This window comes from Ursus americanus, chromosome 23, assembly GCF_024610735.1.
Source record: "Ursus americanus isolate L20-20 chromosome 23, mUrsAme1.1.p, whole genome shotgun sequence".
Classification (NCBI taxonomy): Eukaryota; Metazoa; Chordata; class Mammalia; order Carnivora; family Ursidae; genus Ursus; species Ursus americanus.
In genome coordinates, this window is record NC_142149.1 from 18364822 (window position 1) to 18386559 (window position 21738).

Sequence of the window (21738 nt, forward strand, 5' to 3'; positions counted from 1 at the left end):
TCCTGAGATTCTCCTCCCTCCCTACTCTTTGGAGATAAATGGTCTTTTTATAAAAGGGATGAGATTTTTTTTTCTTGTTTCTAGATGCATAAGTTGACAAAATATATTTTGGAAGTGTTACTGATCTGTGAAAGCTCAAAGTTTGGGTTAGGTCTCTCAGCGGATTGAATTACACAGATGCCCTGCATTTTGAACAGGGTTTCAAAGTCTCAATGCCTAGGAGGTGAGGCCGCGCATGCGCTGGCCGGAGAGCCCATTTCTCAGAGAAGAAACAGCAGCTGAAGAAGGCGTAACACAGCTGAGACTGACTTAGTCGATGCTCATTCCCTCCTGTTCTCTTGCCCCTCTCTGGAGAACACAGCTCCATTCTCCGCATGAAGTAAGTATATGAAGACACACCTTAGCCCCCAGGTAAGCCGAACTAAGGGCCCTATTCTGTCCCCGCAATTCTAAGTGTCTGAAGTCTGGCCCAAAGCCAAAGCAGGCTGACAGATTAAGGACGCCGGGTGTTCCCTTACTAATTTAAAAGTTGGCGAATGGAAGGTGACGAGATTAGGTGATCTGTGCCTTAAGCAGAAGCTCCGATACCCCGCCCTCACCCCACACATGCGCACACACACTCAGATGCGGAATCAGTAGCAGGCAAGGAAATTCAATACCCAAATTACCAAAATACTAATTGTTTTTCAATGTGCGACAAGCTTTCGTTCGTTCGCTTATCAAACATCCCTTATTTTTGAGAATTTACTCCAGCATCATCACCTCTTGGTGATGCTTTGTGACGCCTCCCCGGGCGGATCTGATCAAGGAGCAGATCCCGAAACAGCTTCTTGTCACGGCATCCTGATGGGGACTGTCGTCCTCTCTGCTGTCTCAGACTCTGGGCCTCTGGATGTGGGGACCGTGCCCTATTCAACGGTGCTCAGAAGATGGTGTTGAATTAGGTTGCATGCCATTATTTTTTAAGGAACTGGATGATTTATTAGAAGATGTAATAAGGGAAGAAGAAAAAAAAAGACCCTGTTCACAATAGCAGCCCTAGTGCAAAACACAGGACATCTGTGTAATTAAACCCACTGGGAAATCTAACCCCAGCTCATGGGAGCAGCCAGATGTCCTCGAAAAAGGCCATGCTGGAGCCACAGTGCTCTGTGGGAACCAGATGTGGCAGGTGTGAGGTGGGAGCGTGCCCCTCTGACCATCATCCCCGCCCAGGAAGGAGAAAAGGCCACGGAGACAGCACCTGGATGTGGCTTATCTTTGTCTTCCCTCTTTTTTCACTTTCACAAGTGTTGGCACAGTGCCTGACAATTTCACAAATTGTCTAAGTGTGTAAGCCCCACCCCACCTATTTTTTCAGGGCTTGGTCTTCCTTCCAGAAACAGATCTTCTCCCTGCAGTTCCCCCGTAAACCTGCCCTCATACCGTGCGGTAGAGGTGCCCAAGCCCTGGTCTGTGGACCATCTCATCTGTGACAATAGGAGGAAATTAAGAACAGAGCAGAAAGCTTATCATTAAGCTGAATATATTCAAGTTTAAGAATTATCATTTATTCTGATGTGGTGATTGTGAATTTCATTTTATCGCATGCCAGTGTGAGAAATACCCCCCCCTTTTTTTCCTAATTTGAATCAAATCTTTCCCTGAGTCTCTGCTCATTAGAGTAGAAAGAAATGAAATCTCAATCCTGTTTTGGAGGGCTTCCTCCTTTCCCTGGAGTTACGCAAGGTCTAAGGGACTTACAGAGTGCCTGGGAAATGGAAGTCAGAATCTAGTTCAGGCAGAGTGGTGATCAAGGTACCAGTGTGCTTTTAAACAATGAGACATAAGACGTGTTTTATTTTGTTGCTGAGCTTGTGGGAAGGGAAATAACCAAGAGGCATGGTGAGTGGACAGGAAAGGTGGAGTTACCCTAAAAGGCAAATGACAATATTGGCATCACATTTGGAAATTTAAATATAAAGCCAGGGGCAACCTGAGGTTTTGGTAAAGTGGGGATCTGGGAAGGGGCTTATCTGGTCTCATGTTGGCATCCTGGTCCCTGACAGAAACAAATGCAAATCCTCTCTGGAGGAAGGTATCCTGAATTTCAGCCCCCGGACTGAAATCATCCAAACATGAGCTCACCTTGTGAGATCATGAAATACAAAGGAACAAACCACCATGAGTGATAGTCAGCATAAACGACAGCATATGTATATCTCCAGGGACTTTTGCTATTAGGCACAAAATGTAAACCAACTATGTGCGTATAAAATATTTAATGGTATAAAAGATGGCATTATATAAATTAACAAGCAACAAGACTCTAGAATGACCAGTTAGGGTCTAAAGAGAACCATCCAGAACTTTTTGAAATAAAAAATACAAAGACGAAAATAAAAACTAATTTTGGGGGGTTTAATAGCCAATTAAACACAACTGAATAGAGATTAATGAACCCAGAAAGTTGTTCCCTTAAGTATGGTGCTTGCCCCAGCAGCATCACCAGCCCGAGAGCTTGTTAGAGATGCAGACTCTCGGGCTCCACCCACAACTACTGAGTCAGAATCTGAAGTTTAACAAGATTCCCTGTGATTTGTAGACGTATTCAAGTTTGAGGAGTATTAAACTGGAAGAAATGACATAGATTGCAGAACAGAGAGATGAGGAGGGAAATATGGAGGAGAGGTTAAGAGATACAGCGGCGATAAAGAGAGCGTCTAGAAAAATTAATTCTGGCAGTGGCAAGATGAAAAATGATGGAGAGCAGATAATAGTTGAGAATTTCCTAGTACCAATGAAAGGCATGAATTCACATATACAAGAATTTACAGCAAACAAGAAAACAAGTAGTTCATGGCCAGGAGAAAGACTGCAGATTACTAAGACAAGTAGAAAAGCGGTCTGAGTATTTATGTACGAACATGAAACTAAGGTGTTTCAAGATGGGGGGTTGCAAAGTGGCAACTGGTTAAGGAGTGGTCTTTCTCCCCAGCCTGGAGGGTGCAATGGGGCCCGCACGGTGGCAGCCGTGGGAGTTAAGGGAGTGAGCAAATGTCAATAGAGGGTGCTCGAGTATCTGATAAATCCATGGAAACTTGGAATCCCAAGGATGCCAATCCTAGGTTGCCTTGGAAAGAGCTATGTCTCTCAAAAGACATCAGTCTGTTTCATTGGCACATGGTCTAAAAAGGGGCAAGGGGTGGTAGTGGGATGACCTGGCTGACCACCCCCTGATCCCCAGGAAGCCCTGGCAGCAGCAGGTGACAGGTTGAGAGGACTAGAGGCTTCTTTCCCCACTGGGCAGCCCCAGTTCTTACCACCCTCCAGCTGAGGGATTTTTCGCATGGTGAGCTTTTGGGGTCTCTCTGATACCACCTCAAACTTGCTGCTCCCTACCTCCCCCAACATCTGGGCACCCACTGTGCACAGATCCTGGGCAGAGACTCCAGAGTTCACACCCAGGGGCTCCCTTTCCACCCAGAGAAGGTAAGAGGAGCTCATCGGTTCCTGGGGACCTGGGGCAGTGTCTGGCACCTTCTGGAGCATTTCCCTTGCTTTATCAGACCTGCTCTACCTTGCCCAGCCCCCCAGGCCCTCACAGCAGGGGCATTCCTGAGTGTCTCCTCCTGCCATACCCCCAGCGACAGGTGTAGACGCTGGTGAGGACTTTGAGAAATGTTGCCTGGGAGGCTCTGGTGGGCGTGAAATTGGTTCTGTCATCTCAGAAGGCTGTTCGGCAATGGGTATCGGTAATGTCAAAAATGTTCCCACCCTATGAGCTGGCATTTCCATGCACACGAATGCTTCTTCAAGAAGTCTCCAAATGCAAATCGAGCCTTGTGGAAAGACTTGCCATGCTGTTATTTATAATAGCAAAAATAGAAACAAATTAAATATCTTATGAGAGACAATTGAAATGAATGGAAACACACTGTGAGGAAATATCACGGAGCTGATACACATTTTATTTATAAACGTTGGTAAAACATGGAGAAAAGTGTCTAAGAATTAAGTGGGCGGGCGCCTGGCTGGCACAGTCGGTGGAGCGTGCGACTCTTGATCTCGGGGTTGTGAGTTCGAGCCCCACGTTGGGTGTCGAGATTACTTACAAATAGAAATCTTAAAAAAGAATTAAGTGGAAAAAGCAGGGTCTAAAGTGAAATCCAGCCAATGATGTGGAGTAACGAAACAGGAAGGAAACGCAAAAAAATGCAGCAGTGATTGTCTGGGGGAGTGGTGAGCCTGAGCGAGTTTTCTTCTCCTCCCTGCCGTGTCTCTAACTTTTGTATACTGAGTGACCACCCATTGCACTTTTTAAAGAAAGTCGAAAAAGAAAAAAAATAGCAGTCCTGGGGGCCAGACTCAGGGTCACCTTCAGGTTCCTCTTAGGTTCCTGCCCTATCCCCTCTCTCCTGCCTTTTAGATGCCCACCTGCACCCTGTGCTCTCCTACCCCTCCCTAACCCCAACCCACAGGCAATGAACCCTTTCTCAACAAGGAAGGAGCCAAGCTTTTCTCCAGCCTCCTTCCAAAGCCTGGGAAGCACGGCTGGGTGGGGAGCCGGGAAAGGCAACCCCTCCCTGCCAGCCATGTGCTCACCCCTTCCAGTGCGCAGCTGACTTGGGCCTGGACTCCGACAGCCCCCAGCTGGGTCATGGTGTCATGGGCAGGGCAGCCCCTCTGGGGCGGAGCAGGTGGGAGGCCCCACACACCAAAGGTAGACTCTAACCTGAGCCCGCTGCTTCTCAAACTCAAGTATTAGAGTCACCGGACCCTTGCTAGAAATGCAAAGTTGTGGGCCCAGCCCCAGAGCTGGTTTTGGTAGGTCTTGGGAGAACCCAGGAATCACATTTTTTTTTAAGATTTTATTTATTTATTCGACAGAGATAGAGACAGCCAGCTAGAGAGGGAACACAAGCAGGGGGAGTGGGAGAGGAAGAAGCAGGCTCATAGCGGAAGAGCCTGATGTGGGGCTCGATCCCAGAACGCTGGGATCACACCCTGAGCCGAAGGCAGACACTTAACCGCTGTGCCACCCAGGCGCCCCCAGGAATCACATTTTTAACCAGCCTCCTGAAGGACTGGGATGCAGTCACATTTCAAGAAATCAGAACCCGCGTCTATTCCCAGCATGCACTTCCCCCTCCTCCTCCACGCGCACTTACGCAGGAGAAAGTGGTGCTGAGTCAGGATGGAAGGAAGGCAGAAGAAGGTGGGGGTCTGTTCCTGGGCACCCAGGCTCAGGGGATTTCTTGCAGCAGATTCAAACTCAGGCCAGATCTCCGGAGCCTTGCCCAACTGACGAGCTCCAGAGGCTGCACGCCCCACCCAGGGAGGTGAACATACTGGGGAGGTCCCAGGGTCCCTCTGGCACTGTGAGGCTCCGGGGCTGACGAAGGCTTCTGAGTCAGGCTGGGCATGCAGGAGGAGGGCCTGGGGAGGGTGGGGGAGAGCCCTGAGTCTGGCAGGCAGGCTCTGAAGCTGTCGCGGAAAGCTTACTTGAGTTAGTGCAAATGCAGCCTTTCAGATCCCCGCAGGCTGGCCTGGAGCGCACTCTTGCCGCTAGACTGAGATGAACTTCGAGAAGCTGAGCTCCTCCCCAGACATGTGGAGGGGAGGCCCTGTGATCATGTCCTCCTCCGGGTCCTGGGAAGGGGCTTCATTTTCCTCTGAAGTCTGTAAAAGACAGTCAGGGGTTGAAAAGCAGAGCCCAGCTGGTGTGTGTGTGGGGTTGTCTCCAGGTCACTGTTGGGTCCACCCCAGAATTTTCCACAGCTCTGGGCCTGTCCGTCTGTCTGTCTAAGGGGCACAGACTAACAAGCTCCCCCCAGAACCCCCAGGTTTTTTGATCCATGCCCCTCACCTCCTCCCAAACATCCCCCAGCCCCCCAGCCCAGAGTATCCTCATGGCCTCTGGCCAGGTTTGGCCAGCAGGTGTTGGAACCCTGCCAGCTCAGAGCTCTTGAAACTGCACCTACCAACAAGCTATTCAAGAACTTTCTGGATGGGGAAAAAAAGAGGATGTAGGGTTGCGAGTCCTGACTCCCTCATGGAATGGCCTGAGCCTATGGGGTAGGTGGGCGGAAGCAGGGGGCAGTGTTTGGAGAGCGGATGCTGAGGAAAGAACCCCCCCCCCCCACTTCCCTGCATTGTCAGAGTGGAGTCAGGCTAGGTGGCTCCAGACTCCCCTCCTCCGCGCCCCCCCCCCCCCACGCCCTCTGTTCACACCTGGCTGAGGCACTGGGTTTCTGTGCAGGGGCTGGGGCTGGCGTGAGGCCCAGGGGGCCCTGCGAGCTTGATCACCGTGTACTCCAGCGGCTGAAACAGAGACTCGGTCAGCACAGCCCGTTCCTGGCAGCAGCGATGGTCCAGCCGCCACAGCAAGAGGAGGGAGCCACGGGAGAGCGTGGGCAAGGGCAGGAACACAGGCTGTGGGGTCAGAGCCCTTCCGTCCTATTTCCTACATCTCAGAGTGACCTTGGGCAGACCGCTAACCTCTCTGAGGCTCAGACTCCTCCGCTGTCAAATGGGAGAAGAATTCTTGCCTCAGGGTTATAATGAATATTCGTGGCAATGTTTCACCGCTCAACACCTGGGACCTCCTGGAATGATTCATTTGTTTTCCTTATTGTTATGTCTATCCCCCAAGCAGAAGGAATGTGCAGGCTGCCTGTCTTCGCAGCCCCGGGAGAGCAAAGTTGAACACCTCAAAGGTTCACCCAATAACAAACCGCAGAGGAAAAATTCTTTACAAATCCCAAGCCTGAGCACCTCCTCCTTGATCAGATAAGAAAGCCCAGGCCGAGGGAAGAGAGGCAGGCAGGCCAGAGTGGGTAGGAGCCATCCTGTACCAGCAGCAGGGTAGAAGAGGCTGGAGCCGCCGAGGCCCCCAGCGGGTCTCCGAAGGGCATAGCTGCCCTGGGTGTCCCAGCCGGCAGACCCCATGGCCCGATGGGCACTGAAGACAAAGGAAGAAGCTCCTGTTTTCTGGACACCTGCTGGGGGGGGCTCATCTCACAATTTCCTAACCTAACCCCATGAGATGGGGAGATTGAGGCTCAGAGAGGTGATGTAACTTGCCAGATGTCACACAGCTGAGCTAAGACTTGAACTCACGACCATGTGACCTCAGACCCGCGCTCTTTTCCTATCCCCTGCCACCATCCTGGTGGAATGTGCCGCACACACTTCCCTTCATTTCAATGTCCTTGTCTCCTAAGTGCCCCCCCCCCAACCCACGTCTGTCACTGTCCTGGCTGCAGGGGACGGGGGAAGAGGTGGACATTTGAGCCGTCTCTGGGGACACATTCAGTCTTACAGGACAAGATGAAAATCAGAGCAGAATTCCTCAGGGGGCTGGGGCTGGGGCGACGAGGGCACGAGGGAACAGGACAAATCATTTCAGTCATGGCCCTGGGCTCTCCTGGGCTCTCCTGCCTACGGTGAGGACACCGCAGCACTGGGCTCCATCAGACGACTCCTGATGTCACTCCATTTTCCCATGAATCCCATCTTTACAGCTTTGTGATTTGGCCCAAACCCAGCCACTGCTGACCACCACTGACCATCAGAGCCACAGAAGTGTCACTTACTCAAGGGTGCCTGAATCTGAGGAAAGAACCTCCGGGGGCAGAGACCAAACCACGCATGCAGGCAGTGGCCAGGACCCCTACCCTACGTCCGATGTGGGTCCTTCTGCCCACGTCATGGCCCATTGGCCTGTTCCAGCAAGGGCGGAGGCATTTTCTATGTGGTTCAATTTACAAGATACCTATGAGAGCCTCTGCGTCTAAGCACTAGGAAAATAGCAGGGAATCAGAGAAGCCTCGGGAAGTGGGAGCCGAGCCCTAATCGGAGCCTGGCACTCCCAGCTGGGTTGTTTCAGGAGTTAGGGGCCGAGCCGTCCCATGTTCACAGACTGGGGATGGTTCTTTCTTCTGAGTTTCGGGGGACAGGCTGAGGCAGGCCGAGCCCTTGGTTCCCCTGCTCAGGCCCTCTGCACTGCAGTGCGGCAGGCTGGGCACTGCCAGCCCCACAGACTGAGTCCGTTTCCCTGGTTCTGCCTCTTTCACGCTGGGTCTCTGTGGGCAAGTTACTTATGCTCTCTGAACCTCTGTTTCTTATTCCGTAAGAAAGGGGTAATGATAGCACCTACCACGTACAGGAGTTATGAAGATTCAGTGACATAGGCAAAGCCCTTGGCACATAGTAGGTGTTCAATTAAAGAATAAAACGAGAGCCTCTTGAAATAGCTCTGCAGGCAAGGGAAATGCTGGCCTGAGCCCTCATACTTCCCTCTGATTTTACACCCCCCTGGGGCTCTCTGGCAGAGCCAGTAGAGTGCCCCCTTCCCTCTTTGACCTGAATGGGGGCAAAGAACACCCCAAACCCTTTCAATTCCACCTGCTAAAAACTACAAAGAAGCCAGAGGGGAAATAAACCAAAGAAAACCAAAAGCTCTCAGGTGGCCATCTTCACAGCGGTCTTGTCTCTGACCCTCCAGGGAGACCCTGTTCCATCCTTCCCCCAACAAGGGGCCAGGCTCCTTCCCAGTCCCTCGGCCCACGGGCCCTGTGCCCTTTCCTGTCCCCTCCCACGTAAGCGGGGGCAGGCAGGAAGCAGTCCCAAGCACCCTTCCCGCAGTGGGCTGGGTGGCAGCAGCTCGGGCAGAAGGGAGGTGGCTGGTGCAGGCGCTCTCGGCCTCCCCGGCCCTCCTGGAGCAGAGCCGCACAGCCCAGAGGTTCTCTTCCTGCCCCACCCCTCTTCTAGCCAGCAGGGTGCGCCCTAGGACGCACAGCCGGGACGCTGGGCTCTGGAGGACAGTGGCAGCCCCCCTCCCCATCCAGGTCCATGACCTTTCCCTCACTCCTGTCCACCACCTCTGGCCTTGCTGGGCTTCCTGAGACAACAACAGCTGCTTCCTAAGCCAAAGCTCAGAACCCCATTCCTGCCGCAGCCCCTCCCCAGGGGATCAGGCCTGCATCCTTTGTCCTCACTGGCGCCAGGAAAGAAGGCGATGGCAGCCCCCCTTTCCTGCCCTCGTGTAAGCGAATAAAGTGGAGGCATCTCAACAAACAGCCGCGCGAGTGGGGGTGGTTGGGGGAGGACACAGGTGGGGCTTCTGCGTCCTGAACCCGTGATTCTGCAGCCCTCCCAAAGACCCCAGGATCCAGCTCTGACAGTCTCTGCTTCTAAAACGGGGAGGAGAAGAGGGCGCTGGGCCTGGGGAAGAGCCCTGCCTGGTACCTGCTGGGCAGTCAGGGTGACGAGGGGCACTCTGTTGGCTTGCACTCTGTAGGGCTGCTCTCGGGGTTCACACAGATTCCCCAGAGATGGGAAGCGAGCCCTGCCTGGAGGTCAGAGACAAGCAGATAGGGAGATGCAGAGACGGGGCCCAGGAGTCCTGACGTCCAGCCCCACCGGGACCCGAGCTGGGGCTTAGGGCCGGCTGCCTTCCTTACCAAGTGTGAGAGGTGGACCTTCTCGTTCCTCTGTGTCTCTGCGGCCAGTTGAGCTGAAAGAGACCAGCAGGTGTACCCTGAGCCAGGAGTAGCTGGCAGCAGCCTGCAACAGCTCCCGCAGAGGGGGACAGGGCCTTCTGGCACTTGGGAGCAAGGACTTCCCAGAGGGAGCACGCAGACACAGGCTGGGCAGGCAGACTGCTTGGCCTTTCAGCTCAGTCCCTTAGCAATGATCCAGACTTTTGGGATGGGTACATGGAAATCCCCTGGTGTGGGCCAGAAACCGACCGGGAAAGTAACTCTATGTGCTAAGGTCATTGCTTCTTCAGCCTGAGTGTGCATCCAGGATCCCGGGACATTTTATGAAAATGCCCATTCTAATGCAGCAGGTCAGGGCTGGGGCTTGAGAGTCTTTTAACAGGCTTCCAGGGGATGTCACTGCTGCTAGCTGGGGACCACAATTTGAGAGGCAAGGAACTAAGAAGGTCTGAGGTCTTGATCAGGAATGTTCCCACCCCATGTGCTCCTCCAGATTCCTCTGCAGTGACCTGGGGACGTGGGCAAAGCTGACATGTCTTCCTGGCGGTCGCGCAGGAAGTCGGAGGCAGGCCCAGGACCACTGTCCCCCACCCCCAGGGCCACCCGCTGTAGGACAACGTTGCAAATTTGCAGAGCACTCTGGCACACATCTTCCTGGTTCCACCGCTTCCTGGCTGTGCAAACCCAGGGCAAACTGCTTAACCACTCTGCCTCAGTTTCTTCCCCTGTCAAATGGGGCCGCTCGGAATGAGTAGTTTCTAACAGCACAGTATTGAGAGCATTCGAGGAGAGAAAAGCAACAAAGGCACACAGAAACGCCCGGCCCTGGCAGCTGCTCTGACTGATATTTCGGCCAACCCTCTCAACCAATGCTACTGCCACCAGCCGCGCACGGCCACTGACTCGGGAAGCACGATGCTCCGAATCACGCCAGGGTTGGAAGACTTGATATGAAAAAACGCAGAATGCAGAATGTATACATCATGAAGAGTTTTATACCGATTCCACATTGAAATGATCACGTTTTGGATAGATCGTGTTAATAGAGTGTGTAATTAAAATCAACGTCCCTCGTTCCTTTTTACCCTTTTTCATGTGACTTTTAGAGAAGTTTAAAGTACATGCGTGGGGGCGCCTGGGTGGCACAGCGGTTGGGTGTCTGCCTTCGGCTCAGGGCGTGATAACGGCGTTATGGGCTCGAGCCCCACATCGGGCTCTTCTGCTAGGAGCCTGCTTCTTCCTCTCCCACTCCCCCTGCTTGTGTTCCCTCTCTCGCTGGCTGTCTCTATCTCTGTCGAATAAATAAGTAAAATCTTTAAAAAAAAAATAAAGTACATGCGTGGCGTGGATTCTACTTCTGTTGGACTCATATTCTATCTCTGTTCTATTTCACTTGTATTCTAGATCCGTGATCCAAAAAAGCCGTGGCTCAGGGAAGGTAGGTGACTTGCCCAAGGTCACGCAGCTAAAAAGTAGCAGAGCTGGGATTTGAAGCCAAGTCTTGACAGGAGCTGAGCACCTCTCGAGACCCCACGGTGGGTGTGAGGCCACAATATCCTTCCTGTTCAAGTGCTTAGTCTCGAATTCCCGCCCCCACCCCCTGCTACGGTAGTCACACAGGACCTGGACCTGCACAGGGTGGACATGGGTTTGCTGGGATCAATAAGGACAGAAGTGATTGATGAGTTTGGACAGATGGGAGCAAGCCAAGAGCCCCCATTCTCCCATTCACACATTTGAAGTGCTTTTTCCTAATGTTGACTGACCTGTGGCTCCCTCAGAAGGGAGAAGCAGGGCTCCTGATGCCCATATCTCAGAGACACACTGACCCACAAGGTCTCCCTGGGGTAGTGGCGGGACTGCAGGTCTCCCACCCCCTCCCATCTACTTTCGCTCACCTTCCTTCCTCCAGCGGAGCAGATAGCTGCCGAGGGCAATCAGGCCTGCGGCCAGGAGGAGGGCCAGCAGCACCAGGACCGGGGCCAAGATGCGGATCATTGGGATGGAGACCCTGTGGGCGAGATGGAAGGAGCCCAGCAGCTGTCAGCAGACAGCAGTCATCCTGTGCACCACGGCATTCGCCGTCTGCGTCCCCCCCATGTCCCTTGTCTTTCCCAAAGGGATCAGAGGGCACCAGGGACCACAGCACCTGGTCAGTCCCAGTGGGAGGGACCTCTGCCCCCACTTCCAACCCCAGAAAACACTCTCAGCTGGGTCTGAATGTGGCCGCAGGTACCTGGATGTCTCAGGCAGGAAGCCTCAGTCAGTAACCGCGTGCAATCATGTATAAGCCCCAAGAACCAACCCTTCAGGCCGCGGCTCCAGTTGGGTAAGAAAAAAACCTATGTTCATGCTTGGCCCAGGGCCCAGTGCAAGGTGCGCCGGCGAAACTGGGGTGGCTGCCTCCGAGGCTGGGGTGGGGACAGGAGTGGGGACCGGGGCCGCGGTGGACCCTTCACCGCAGGCGGGCCTGTGTGGCCAGAGCAACAGGGCTGCCGGCTCTGCAGTGCACGCTGTTCACTGCACAAGGGCCCTGCGGCGGGGGGACCGGGGCCGAGTCTGCCCTCTGCGCTGTTCGCTGCGGCCCTGACAGGAGGCCGTGTTCGCCTAGAGGAAGGAGTGCCAGGTCCTCACTTGCTCCAAGGCACGTTAGGTTTTGGGGATGGCCTGAAAGGGGATCTTGGTCGCCCTGGGCTCACCTGGACACGGAGCTGCTGCTGCTGCTGGGGGACAGCTGGGTGTCCTTCGCGGAGGTGGTGTCCAGCTGTGTGGATGGGTGGGAGGTCCCTGCATGAGGAGAGGTTGCTTCATGAGGAGAGGTCCCCGCGCACGGAGAGGTTCCTGTGTCTGGGGAGGTTCCCACGTGCCCGTACGGGGAGGTCCCCGTGGACGGAGCGGCCTCGGCCCCTGTCTTCCCCTGCTTGGCTGTGGTGACTGTGTGGTGGAGACCAGGAGAAGCTACAAGTCCAAAAGCAAGGCCTCAGCACCTTCTCAGACCCTTGCATCCCGGTGTTCCCCAGACCTCTGATCCTTGACCCCTGAACCCTAGCCTTCCTAGAACTAACTTCTCTGACATCCCCAGCTAAAGGACCCCCCAGGAAGCAAAGAGAGGCCCAGATGAAGCCACCGTGAGCAGGCCGACGGGGTCTCAGGCCCGCCCCACACCCGTACATAGTTTTCAGCCCCGTCCGTGCCGCTGCCTGTGGCATCGCAGCCCTGCCCCCACTCCGTGACCCATTCCAGTGGCCACGCAGGGCTCAGAGGCGCTCCTGCCCTCCCGCTCCAGTCCTGGCCAGTTATCACGGCATGTCGCCACACGCCCACCCTCACCACCTCTGCCCCCACCGGCCTTGACCTCCTTCAACAGCCACAGGGTCAGCAGGGCAGGGTGGCAGGGACAGGGCCAGAGGTCAGGGTTCAAGGCCCTATCTTTCCTGCTCAGCCCTTCAACCCCGGGGGGAACGGACAGAACACAAGCCTGGCGGTCAGGCTGCGCCTCCTCCCTGGGCTCTGCTGCTCCCTGGGGGAGCTGACCCCACTGGGCCGCCGATTCCTCCGCCGAAGGTGCAGCTCCAGGGCTCTGGGGGCCACGGAGCGCCACATCTGGCTACGAGCGGCCACTCACTGGATGCTGCTTTATACATGGGTGGAGGGGGACAGAAAAAGCATTCACTCACTTAATGCTGGGGGCTGAGTTTGCCAAGCTTTTGCCCTGGGCTGGAGGCTCCTTGTAGTAAGAGGCTGGAAGGAGGGAGTGGGGGAAGGAGGACAGCAGGGACCTAAGGGAAAGGGAAAGGCTGGTCTCAGGGGAGGTGAGGATCACCGCTCTGAGCCACATTTCCTGCCTTGGTGGCAGCCAGTAGCTTTCCTGCCCCCACCTCTCTGTTCAGAGTCCCCACCATCTCCACACCCCCCCCCCCCCGCCCCTGTAGCCACTTAGGAGCCACGGATGGAAGATTCTAGTTGATTGCCGGCCTCCCCATCCTGCAGTCCCCTTGGCCTCCCACTTAGCTAAGACCTTCAGCTTCCCTTGTCCCCAGCTGCCCGCCGCCTGCTCTTTCCAGGACACTCTTCACACCAATGCTCATTTTGCCTCTAGAACATGGATCTGGATATGGGATACTGGATCCCATTGTTTCTTGCTTCAGAACCGTCGATGGCCCTCACTGCCTATGAGCTGACGCTCAAGCTTCTTACAGACCTTTTAAAGCCTTTCAAACTCAGACCTCAGTTCACCGCATCGGCTTCACCTCTTCACCATTCGGGGCACCAGCCACCCCTCCGCTGGCCCTCTATTCTCAGCTAAGTGAGCATCCCACACGCCTCCGTGCCTTTGCCGCGCTGTTCCCCTATGTGCCACGCCTCTCCTCTCCACCGCTGCCTGACCCACTTCTTTCTGTCCCCGCGAGGCTGGGACCCCTCAAGGACAAGATGCCTAGCCTCTGTGACCAGCACAATGGGCAGAAACGCGGTGTGGTCCATCCCCCCCCCCCCCCCCCCCGGGAGCTGCCGAGCTCCCTGCCCCCTTCCCCACCCATCCCGGTAACCTCGGTCAGCTCCTTGCTGGAGTGCCATCCGGGACTCGCTCCCTGTCCCTGTCATTCTCTATTCTAATACAAAGTCAGGTTTTCTCTGATTTTTCTGAGGAAATGATCAAATCTTGCGCAAATAAAGGGTATTTATCTTGTCCTTTCCTATAGGTATACTTCTTTATCTTGTCATATTTCGTGGCCTGGAGCCTCCAGGCAATGGGAAATAAAAGAAATGACAGTGGCTACTCTTGTCTTGTTCTGACCTTTCCAGAAATTCTGATCTGTCGCCATACTTGATGGCGTGCTGAGATGGCTCCCACTGACTCGGGAGAGCTGACTGTTCACTTTTCAGGAATTTTGTAAGCTGGTCGTTAAACTATCGGTGGCTGGAAATTGGGGAGGGCAGGGGCATTTAAACCACAGCAACTGGCAGGCCCTGCGAATCAGAGCTTTCCCAGCTAAACATTCCCCCGCACACCGCTGCCGTTAGCCTTTATTTTCTACGTCCCAGGTACCATCGAAGGTCAACAAGGTCTGACACAGGGTACCATCATAATGCACACATCATGCGGAGATGAATAATTACAAGTGAGGTCAAAATTAAAAATAGAGAACCTCAAATATAGGTAAAATTGATCCTTACTAGGTAAGAAGGAGGTCTGAATGCTGGTAAGAATCAGAGGAGCTCAGAGAAGCTTGCAAATAATGGAGAACAGGTCTGATAGGGCTATGATACTACTGTTATTATTTGGTGAGCTTCTTTCTATCTCCTTGAATTAAAATAAAGACCCAGGGATGTCAGGGATCTGACAGTGGGGACAGCCTGGGAGTGGGGTGGGTCCCAGCGATGAGGCCAGGAGAGGGAAAGAGCAGACACCAAAGCGAGCAAAAAAAAACCCTGGATTTGAATCCTGGCTGCATCACTTCCTGCCATGAGACCTCAGGCAGATCATTTCCTCTCTGGAGCCTCGGGCCCCCATCTGCGGAACGGGATACAAAGACCTGCTCACCCTCACTGGCCCGCAGACTGGGGCTGCCCGCTCCCCTGGGCCCTCTCTGGCTTCTCTCTTCTCAGCTCAGCAGGTCTAGGTGGGATTCTGGACATCCAGAGAGCTGCTCCATCCCCAGCCAGAATCCCCTAGTGTCCCTGAGCTCAAGGAATTCTTCCTCTGAGGCTAGATCCCAGGCCCACGAAGTAGCACCTGCCTTTGGGACTTCGAGATCTGGGGAAGGGAAGCAGGAAGGGAGAGCTGAGACCACAGGCAGGGCGAGGCCAGTGTGGCCATGGCAGGGGAGGGGGTGCCGCTACGGAGTGGGCCTGGGATGCTTCACGGTGGTGGGCCCAGTTGCGGAATCCTCGGGAACATCTCTGAATTCCAAAGAGGAAGTCTTTTTTTTTTTTTTTCTGTGGCTGTCCCTCTCATCCCCAGCCCATGCAATCGCTCTCCTACATCTGGGCAAAGATGAAAGGCACTGAGCAGGGAGTTCAACAGATCTGCGCGGTGTGACCTCTTCAAAGAGGAGCCGAGGCTCGCACTGCGCTGCCTTTGCTCCCACAACGGGCCAGGCCGAGCACTGAGCACTTGACCGGCATCATCTCACCGAGCCCTTGAGCCCTTCCCCCGGGAGGCTGGTATAAGCATTACACCTGTTGGCGAGGGGACAAGGGGGTCCAGCACTGATCAGTGGCCCACCTGTCCCTCTTCCTCTCTCTATCACCTGTGCCCCATCCGGGGAAGCAGAGGCATTTGTTACCTGGAAAGACAAGCAGAGAGACCAGGAAAGACTCATCTAGGCCCAGTTTGGAGACCCCACAGAAGTACTTCCCGGCGTCCTTCAGGGTCAGCTTCCTCAGGGTCACGTGCAGCGTGAGCGTCTGGGGGCTGTCGCGGATGGACACCCTGCCCTCCGTCGTCTCCTCTCCATCTTCTCTCGCATAGACAGTGCCCGAGCAGCGGGACAGGATGAGCCCACTCTCCCTGCACCAGTATTTCTGACGTGTCCTCAGCTCCTCCTTGTAGGTGCACTGCAGGGACACCGTGTCACCTTCAAACCCACTGATCTCCTTAGGGCCCACCACGGCTGCATAACCTGAAACCACAGCAGGGACGGAGGTCAGAATTCCGTGGATTCAAGTTCCAGGGTCAAGACCAGAAGACTCTTCCTCAGTCACTCCTTTCTGCGGCAGCCCTGGAAGGGCTGATGGTTCCCCTTCCCCACCAAGGGACACTGGGACAGGGCTGTTGCTGTTTCCCTAAGCCTGGCGGCCCAAAGGGTGGTGGTGGCGAAGCTCTAGATTCAGACAGCCCGGGGTCTGAGTCCCAGCACTGCCACCTAGCAGCTGTGTGACCTTGGAGAAGTTGTTTGCCCTCCCTGGGCATCTGGGTTTTCTCTTCTATAGATGATGATGATGACGATGATGATAATGTCCTAGCTCATTGAAATTAAGATGTTATCATATGTAAGATACACCATAATTTTATATGCCACTAAAAAAGCTTGGTCACTTGAACAATTGTCATCCGTTACAAGACGCGTCCTGATATTTGATGTTAAAAAGTTGGAAAAAAAAAAAGAGGCAGACCTGTGAACTGATGAAACAGGGTAATCCCTTATCTCTCAGGGTTGTTGTGAGTGGTACAGTAGCAGTTCAAGAAATATTTGCAGCGTTTACCATGGCAACCACATAGGGGTGTCTTGTCTGCCTCCAGCAGGAAAACAGCGGTGAAATTGGTAAAGCCTCCCTCCCAACCCCCTAACCATGAAGGGTTTGGAACCCAGAGGTCTGGCTCTGCGTTCCAGAAACAGCAAGTGCCTGCCCCCTCCCCCGCCCCCTCTGCGGGCTGTGGACTAGTGCGGTGGGGGTGAAACCCGGAGGGATCAGGCAGCAGTGGGTCACGAGAATGAAAGGTAGGTTCAGGAGGTCCTCTCTCTGCCAGCTTGGGCATGAGCCCCACATCCCTCCGCCACTCCTCCCTCTCCCGCCCCGTCTCACCTGGGAGCAAGAGGCAGCCCCACAGCAGGACCAGGGGCCACATGGTGGGCGCTGGACATACAGGAGCACCCGCGGGAACTGGGAGCTCCTCTAGCAACTACTCGGGGCTTTAACTTCCTCCAGTGGCACGAGATCAGGACAAGGAAAGGGGGGGAGGGGCCGTGCAGGTTCCCCATCTGCGCACAGAGGGAGGCGCGTCTGCCATTCCCTTTACTTACCCTCGAGGTTTACCGCGCTCCCCTCTCCCCCACCCCCCCACCTCTGCCAAACCACCGGAGCGTTTCTCCCAAAACCCTACCCTTTGGGGGGGGGGGTCTTAACCATGCCCACCGCCATGCACCCCAGAGGGTCAATTCAGGGAGTCCAAGACTGAAAAAATTACATATTGACCTTTACTAACCTTTAAGCGGTTTATCTTTTCCTTCTATTGTGCTAGCAGTGTCTGTGACTTTGTCACCAAAAAAATCAGACACTGGCCCATCAAGTTGTCGCCGCTAGCCTGAAATATCGTCTGTGCTCCTCAGTACTTGGAAAATAATTGATCACCAGGCCTGCCACTAGAGCTGGTTATTGAAAGCACTAAGGAAGCACATTTATTACTATATAACACACTTAGAAATATTTTGATAACCACTTCAACGTTATTGACTTTCTTTTAGGCATAGGTATATTATTTTATATATTTAAAAGACGATTATTCCGAAAGGAGACCCATAAGCTTTACCAGACTGCTAAGTGGTCAATGGTACCGAGGTTAGGGGTCCCTCTGTCAGTGAGCACCTCCTTCATTGCTTCCCGGAGGACGCAGTACCACTTTTGGCCACCGGGAGGCGCTGCGAAGGGGGAGCGGGGAAGCAGAAGGGCTGGGCCGAGCCGGATACCTGGAGCCACCCGCAGGCGGCGCAGTAAGGCTGGTCTCCCCACCCGCCTTAAGTTGTCTGGTGGGCATTTAAAAAAGTCAATTAGCAATTTCTAATCACAGAATTGAATCCTCGTTTAAAGGAACGACACACACACACACGCACACTAGAGGGAGCCCTGACACATCGTTTTTCAAAATAGCTCTGTCGGAGGTTTTTCGATGACAAAGTTCATACTGGTTGCAACCAAAATTTTACACAATTCAGGAATGTTTAAAAAAAAAAAAAAGAATGGGAATGTTTCCTGCAATTTCCTCTTCCTTGAAAAACCAGGGTTAACATTTGGCATATATGCTTCCACATGTACAGTTGGGATTGTTCTTTCTTGCTGGGTAAATATTTGAAGCATTAAGTCAGCTGTTGTGGGAGGGGAGATTGTGTGTGTGCATTGTGTGAGTGTGTGTGTGTGTGTGTGAGAGTGAGAGCGAGAGCGAGAGCGAGAGAGCGAGAGAGCGAGAGAGCGAGAGAGAGAGAGAGAGAGAGAGATTCTGGCAATGTGGGGGGACGTGTCTTAATTTCCCAATGACTAGGGGGCACTGCCGACAATGAGCAGGAACCCCGGGACCAGACTCCATCACATGTACAGACTACAAAAGGTTAGTTGCCTGGGTGGCTCAGTTGGTTAAATGTCTGCCTTTGGCTCAGGTCAGGATCCCAGGGTCCTGGAATCGAGTTCCACCCCCTGCTCAGCAGGGAGCCTGCTTTTCCCTCTCCCTCCCTGCGTGTGCTCTCTCTCCGTGTCTCTCTCTTTCGAATAAGTAAATACAATTCTTTTTTAATAAATGAAATCTTTTAAAAAATATCAGAAGGTAATCAGTTTTTGCAGTTTTAAAAACACAGATTAAAATAATATTTGTTCTAGCCTCTCTCGCTGTCTTCCCTGTTTTTCTCCTTATACAGAATAAATTCTCATCTTCTTATTTTTTAAAAAAATCCTAAGTGACTTATTTTAAGCAGGGGCAAGTATCTGACACTTCATTGTTTTCTAGTGTCATGGGGCCTGAGCACTGACATTTTGAAATATGTGTTATTTGGTTACAAATTGTTTTCCTTGTATTTTTTTCCCCTCTATTACAGTTCAGGTATGGTATTGTGATTTTTAAAAATTAAGTATACGAGAAGGCATATTATTTATGGCTGTCATTTATGGAGAGTAAAGGAAGTGTTACCAAAAATTGTATTTTTATGAAGACGGTGTTGGGTCCAATACACATTCATCCCCGTTCCCTTCATGCTTATTGTGAAGTCCTTCCCTCTACCCTCCCAGTCCCACACCTAGCCAGGAGCTAGGCTTGAGGACTCCATTAGAAACAGATCATGCGTCTCAAAAGCGGTGCATGAGTTGGGGAGAAGGGCCTAGAGTGAAGCATTGGTGTGGGCGCTGCAGCAAGTCCTACCCCGTAGGGTAGAGGAGGAGCAATGGATAGACCCCCCCTGATGGGTTTGGGGATCTGACAGGAGAACGCACTTGTGTCCTGCTTCCTTCCTACAGTACTGGCAGGTGCTCTGCCATCATAGGAGGGGAAAGCAGTGAGGCAAAAGGGCTCCTGGCCCTGTGGTCCTATGGCGGCCTCATCACAGCCTCATGACATCCGTGAGCCTGGAGGTGCCGTGGCTGGGGCCACGGGATGGGTGGCAGACCCAAGGAGGAAGGGACAGCCACGCCAGAGCCCATAGGAAGTGGAGAGCCCAGCAGATGCTGGCACGGGCAGGTAATGGTAAAGGCTGCCCCCTACTTTTCTAGGTCCTGATGGTAATTAACAACCTCCGGGACTTAGAACCACCTTAGGGAGAAAGGAGAACGGGGGAGAACTCTCAAGTTTCCCTGGAGCCATCTGAGAAAGTGTGCACTGAAACTAAAGTCCCAGCTGTGGGGTAGGGTTTAGCAAGGCCTGTTAGCAGGGCAGACAACATCTGGCCAGACAAAAGCCCAGCTCAACAGTCACCCGATCTGGTTCCCCTGTGCATTGGGCTCACTTGGACTAAGTCCTTCTGCTGATCTAAGATGGCGATTTGTTCCTCTTAGATGAGGGTTTCTCAGCATCAGCACTACTGACATTTTGGCCTAGATAATTCTATGTTATGAGGGGCTGTCCTGTGCATTATAGGACGTTTAGCAGAGTTTAGTCTCCTCCCTGCCCCCCAAACCCCCGCCTCCCCAGTTGTGGCCATCAAAAACGACTCTAAACATTGTCAAATGTCCCCTGGGAGGCAAAACTACTCTGGGTTGAGAGCCACTGCCTTAGATGATGACTGAATCGATGAAAAAACCAGACGTATACATTGTGTAAGTTACACAGGTGCATTCACCAGGCTTTGGATGGAGCAGAGTGGGCAGAATTAGGCAGACTTTCTACAGTCACAGGCAGTGCTGGAAGACGGCAGGCCTCCCCTCGCAGTGGGGCTGGGGCCGTCCCTGTCACACCCTAGCGGCAGAAGCAGTCCAGAACGCACACTGCAGGCGAGCCAGCTCCCAGGCGAGAGAGAACAGAGGGCTGCGTGAGACACGCCCTGCTTCTCCTTCCAGACTCGTCAAGCAAATAAGCAAAGGCGTGGAGAGAGGCCGAGGGTCTATGCCCGTGGGCCCCTCCCTTCTTGGAAGGAAACATCAGGAGTGGGGATGAAGTGTCCCCCACAAAGATGGGTGAGCCACGGGCTGGAAAAAACCTACATCCCTGAATCACCGCTTGGGAGAAAGCTGCCCCGACAGCTCCCCCGTCTGCAGCACACTTGGTGTGAGCCGGAGATAGACTTCGAAGTGTTCAGCCACTGAGATGTTACAGTGTGTTTGTTGCTGTGTCATAGCCTAAACCACCAGACAACTTGTTTTCTCACCCACATCCCATTCTCTAGCCCATCTACGGCTCCCCCGGCCCCAGCCAATACAAACTCAATCTTTCAACCGCCTCCACTGAAACAAATCTGAAAACTCCTTTTGAGATTTTTATGTTGACTCAGGGACGGACTTTCTACTTCTAGGAATGACGGTGAGATGAAGGGGAGGGCAGCCCAGGACACGGCGTGATTAGGACCATCCTCCGTCAGAAGCTGGATGAAACAGACATATATTTTAAAATCTTCGCAAACACTTTGAAAGCTAAATGTAGTAGTGGGGTACCTTGGATTGGATCCCAGAATAGAGAAAGGATATTAGTGGATAAACTAGTGAAATCTTAATGAAGTCTGGAGTTATGTTAATAGTAATGTGCTGATGTTAATTGCATCGTTGAGACAAATGTATCAGGTTACGTAAGATGTTAACATTGGGGGGAAACAGAGTGAAGGATATTCAGGTATTTTTTGTACTATCTTTGCAACTTTTCTGTAAATCTAAAATTATTTCACAATATAAGGGTTTTTTTTTCTTTTTCCCTTCTTTCTTTCTTTCTTTCTTTCTTTCTTTCTTTCTTTCTTTCTTTCTTTTTCTCAAACAAGCAGTGGACAGTGAACATGAGTGTGAGGGGTACCAGGCTGAGGTCTACAAGTAGAAACCCAGAAAGATGAGTGGAGCATGCAAGGTGCTTTTGTCCTTGAGAGTATTTACTGATTCAGAAGCAGCAGCAGAGGGGATGAGCTAGGAGTCCGTGGCCCTGCAAGAGTGGGGGAATCTGGTGTATATATGTTTATCACATTAGGCTAGAACCCCAAAGGGCTGCACTTTGGGAGAGGGGTCAACTGCAAATAAACGAAGCCACCGTGGACTTTCATTCAGCCTCCTGCCATTTAGGTGTCTCCAGAAGCTTCAGGCTTTAAACTTGAATTTAAAACGGTCCTGGTCTGGCAAGAGCCTCCCTACCCCTACCCCC

At 53.0% G+C, this 21738-nt stretch overlaps 1 protein-coding gene across 7 annotated transcripts; it reads right to left on the minus strand.

The window, feature by feature from the left end:
* Positions 1–3931: 3931 nt before the first annotated feature.
* CD300LG (CD300 molecule like family member g) lies at positions 3932–17150 on the minus strand. 7 transcript variants are annotated; one of them, XM_045814407.2, is made up of 8 exons: positions 17013–17150; positions 15773–16108; positions 13163–13264; positions 12185–12272; positions 11384–11496; positions 9447–9499; positions 6214–6303; positions 3932–5661 (listed from the first exon to the last, which is right to left on the minus strand). In XM_045814407.2, the coding sequence occupies exons 1-8, from the start codon at positions 17053–17055 to the stop codon at positions 5548–5550; spliced, it is 939 nt and encodes a 312-aa protein (XP_045670363.2). In that variant the 5' UTR covers positions 17056–17150; the 3' UTR covers positions 3932–5547. The 7 variants fall into 7 exon arrangements, with proteins under 7 accessions (XP_045670363.2, XP_045670360.2, XP_087710463.1 ...); XM_045814404.2 differs by having other exon boundaries at positions 12185–12443; XM_087854337.1 differs by lacking the exon at positions 13163–13264.
* Positions 17151–21738: the final 4588 nt, after the last annotated feature.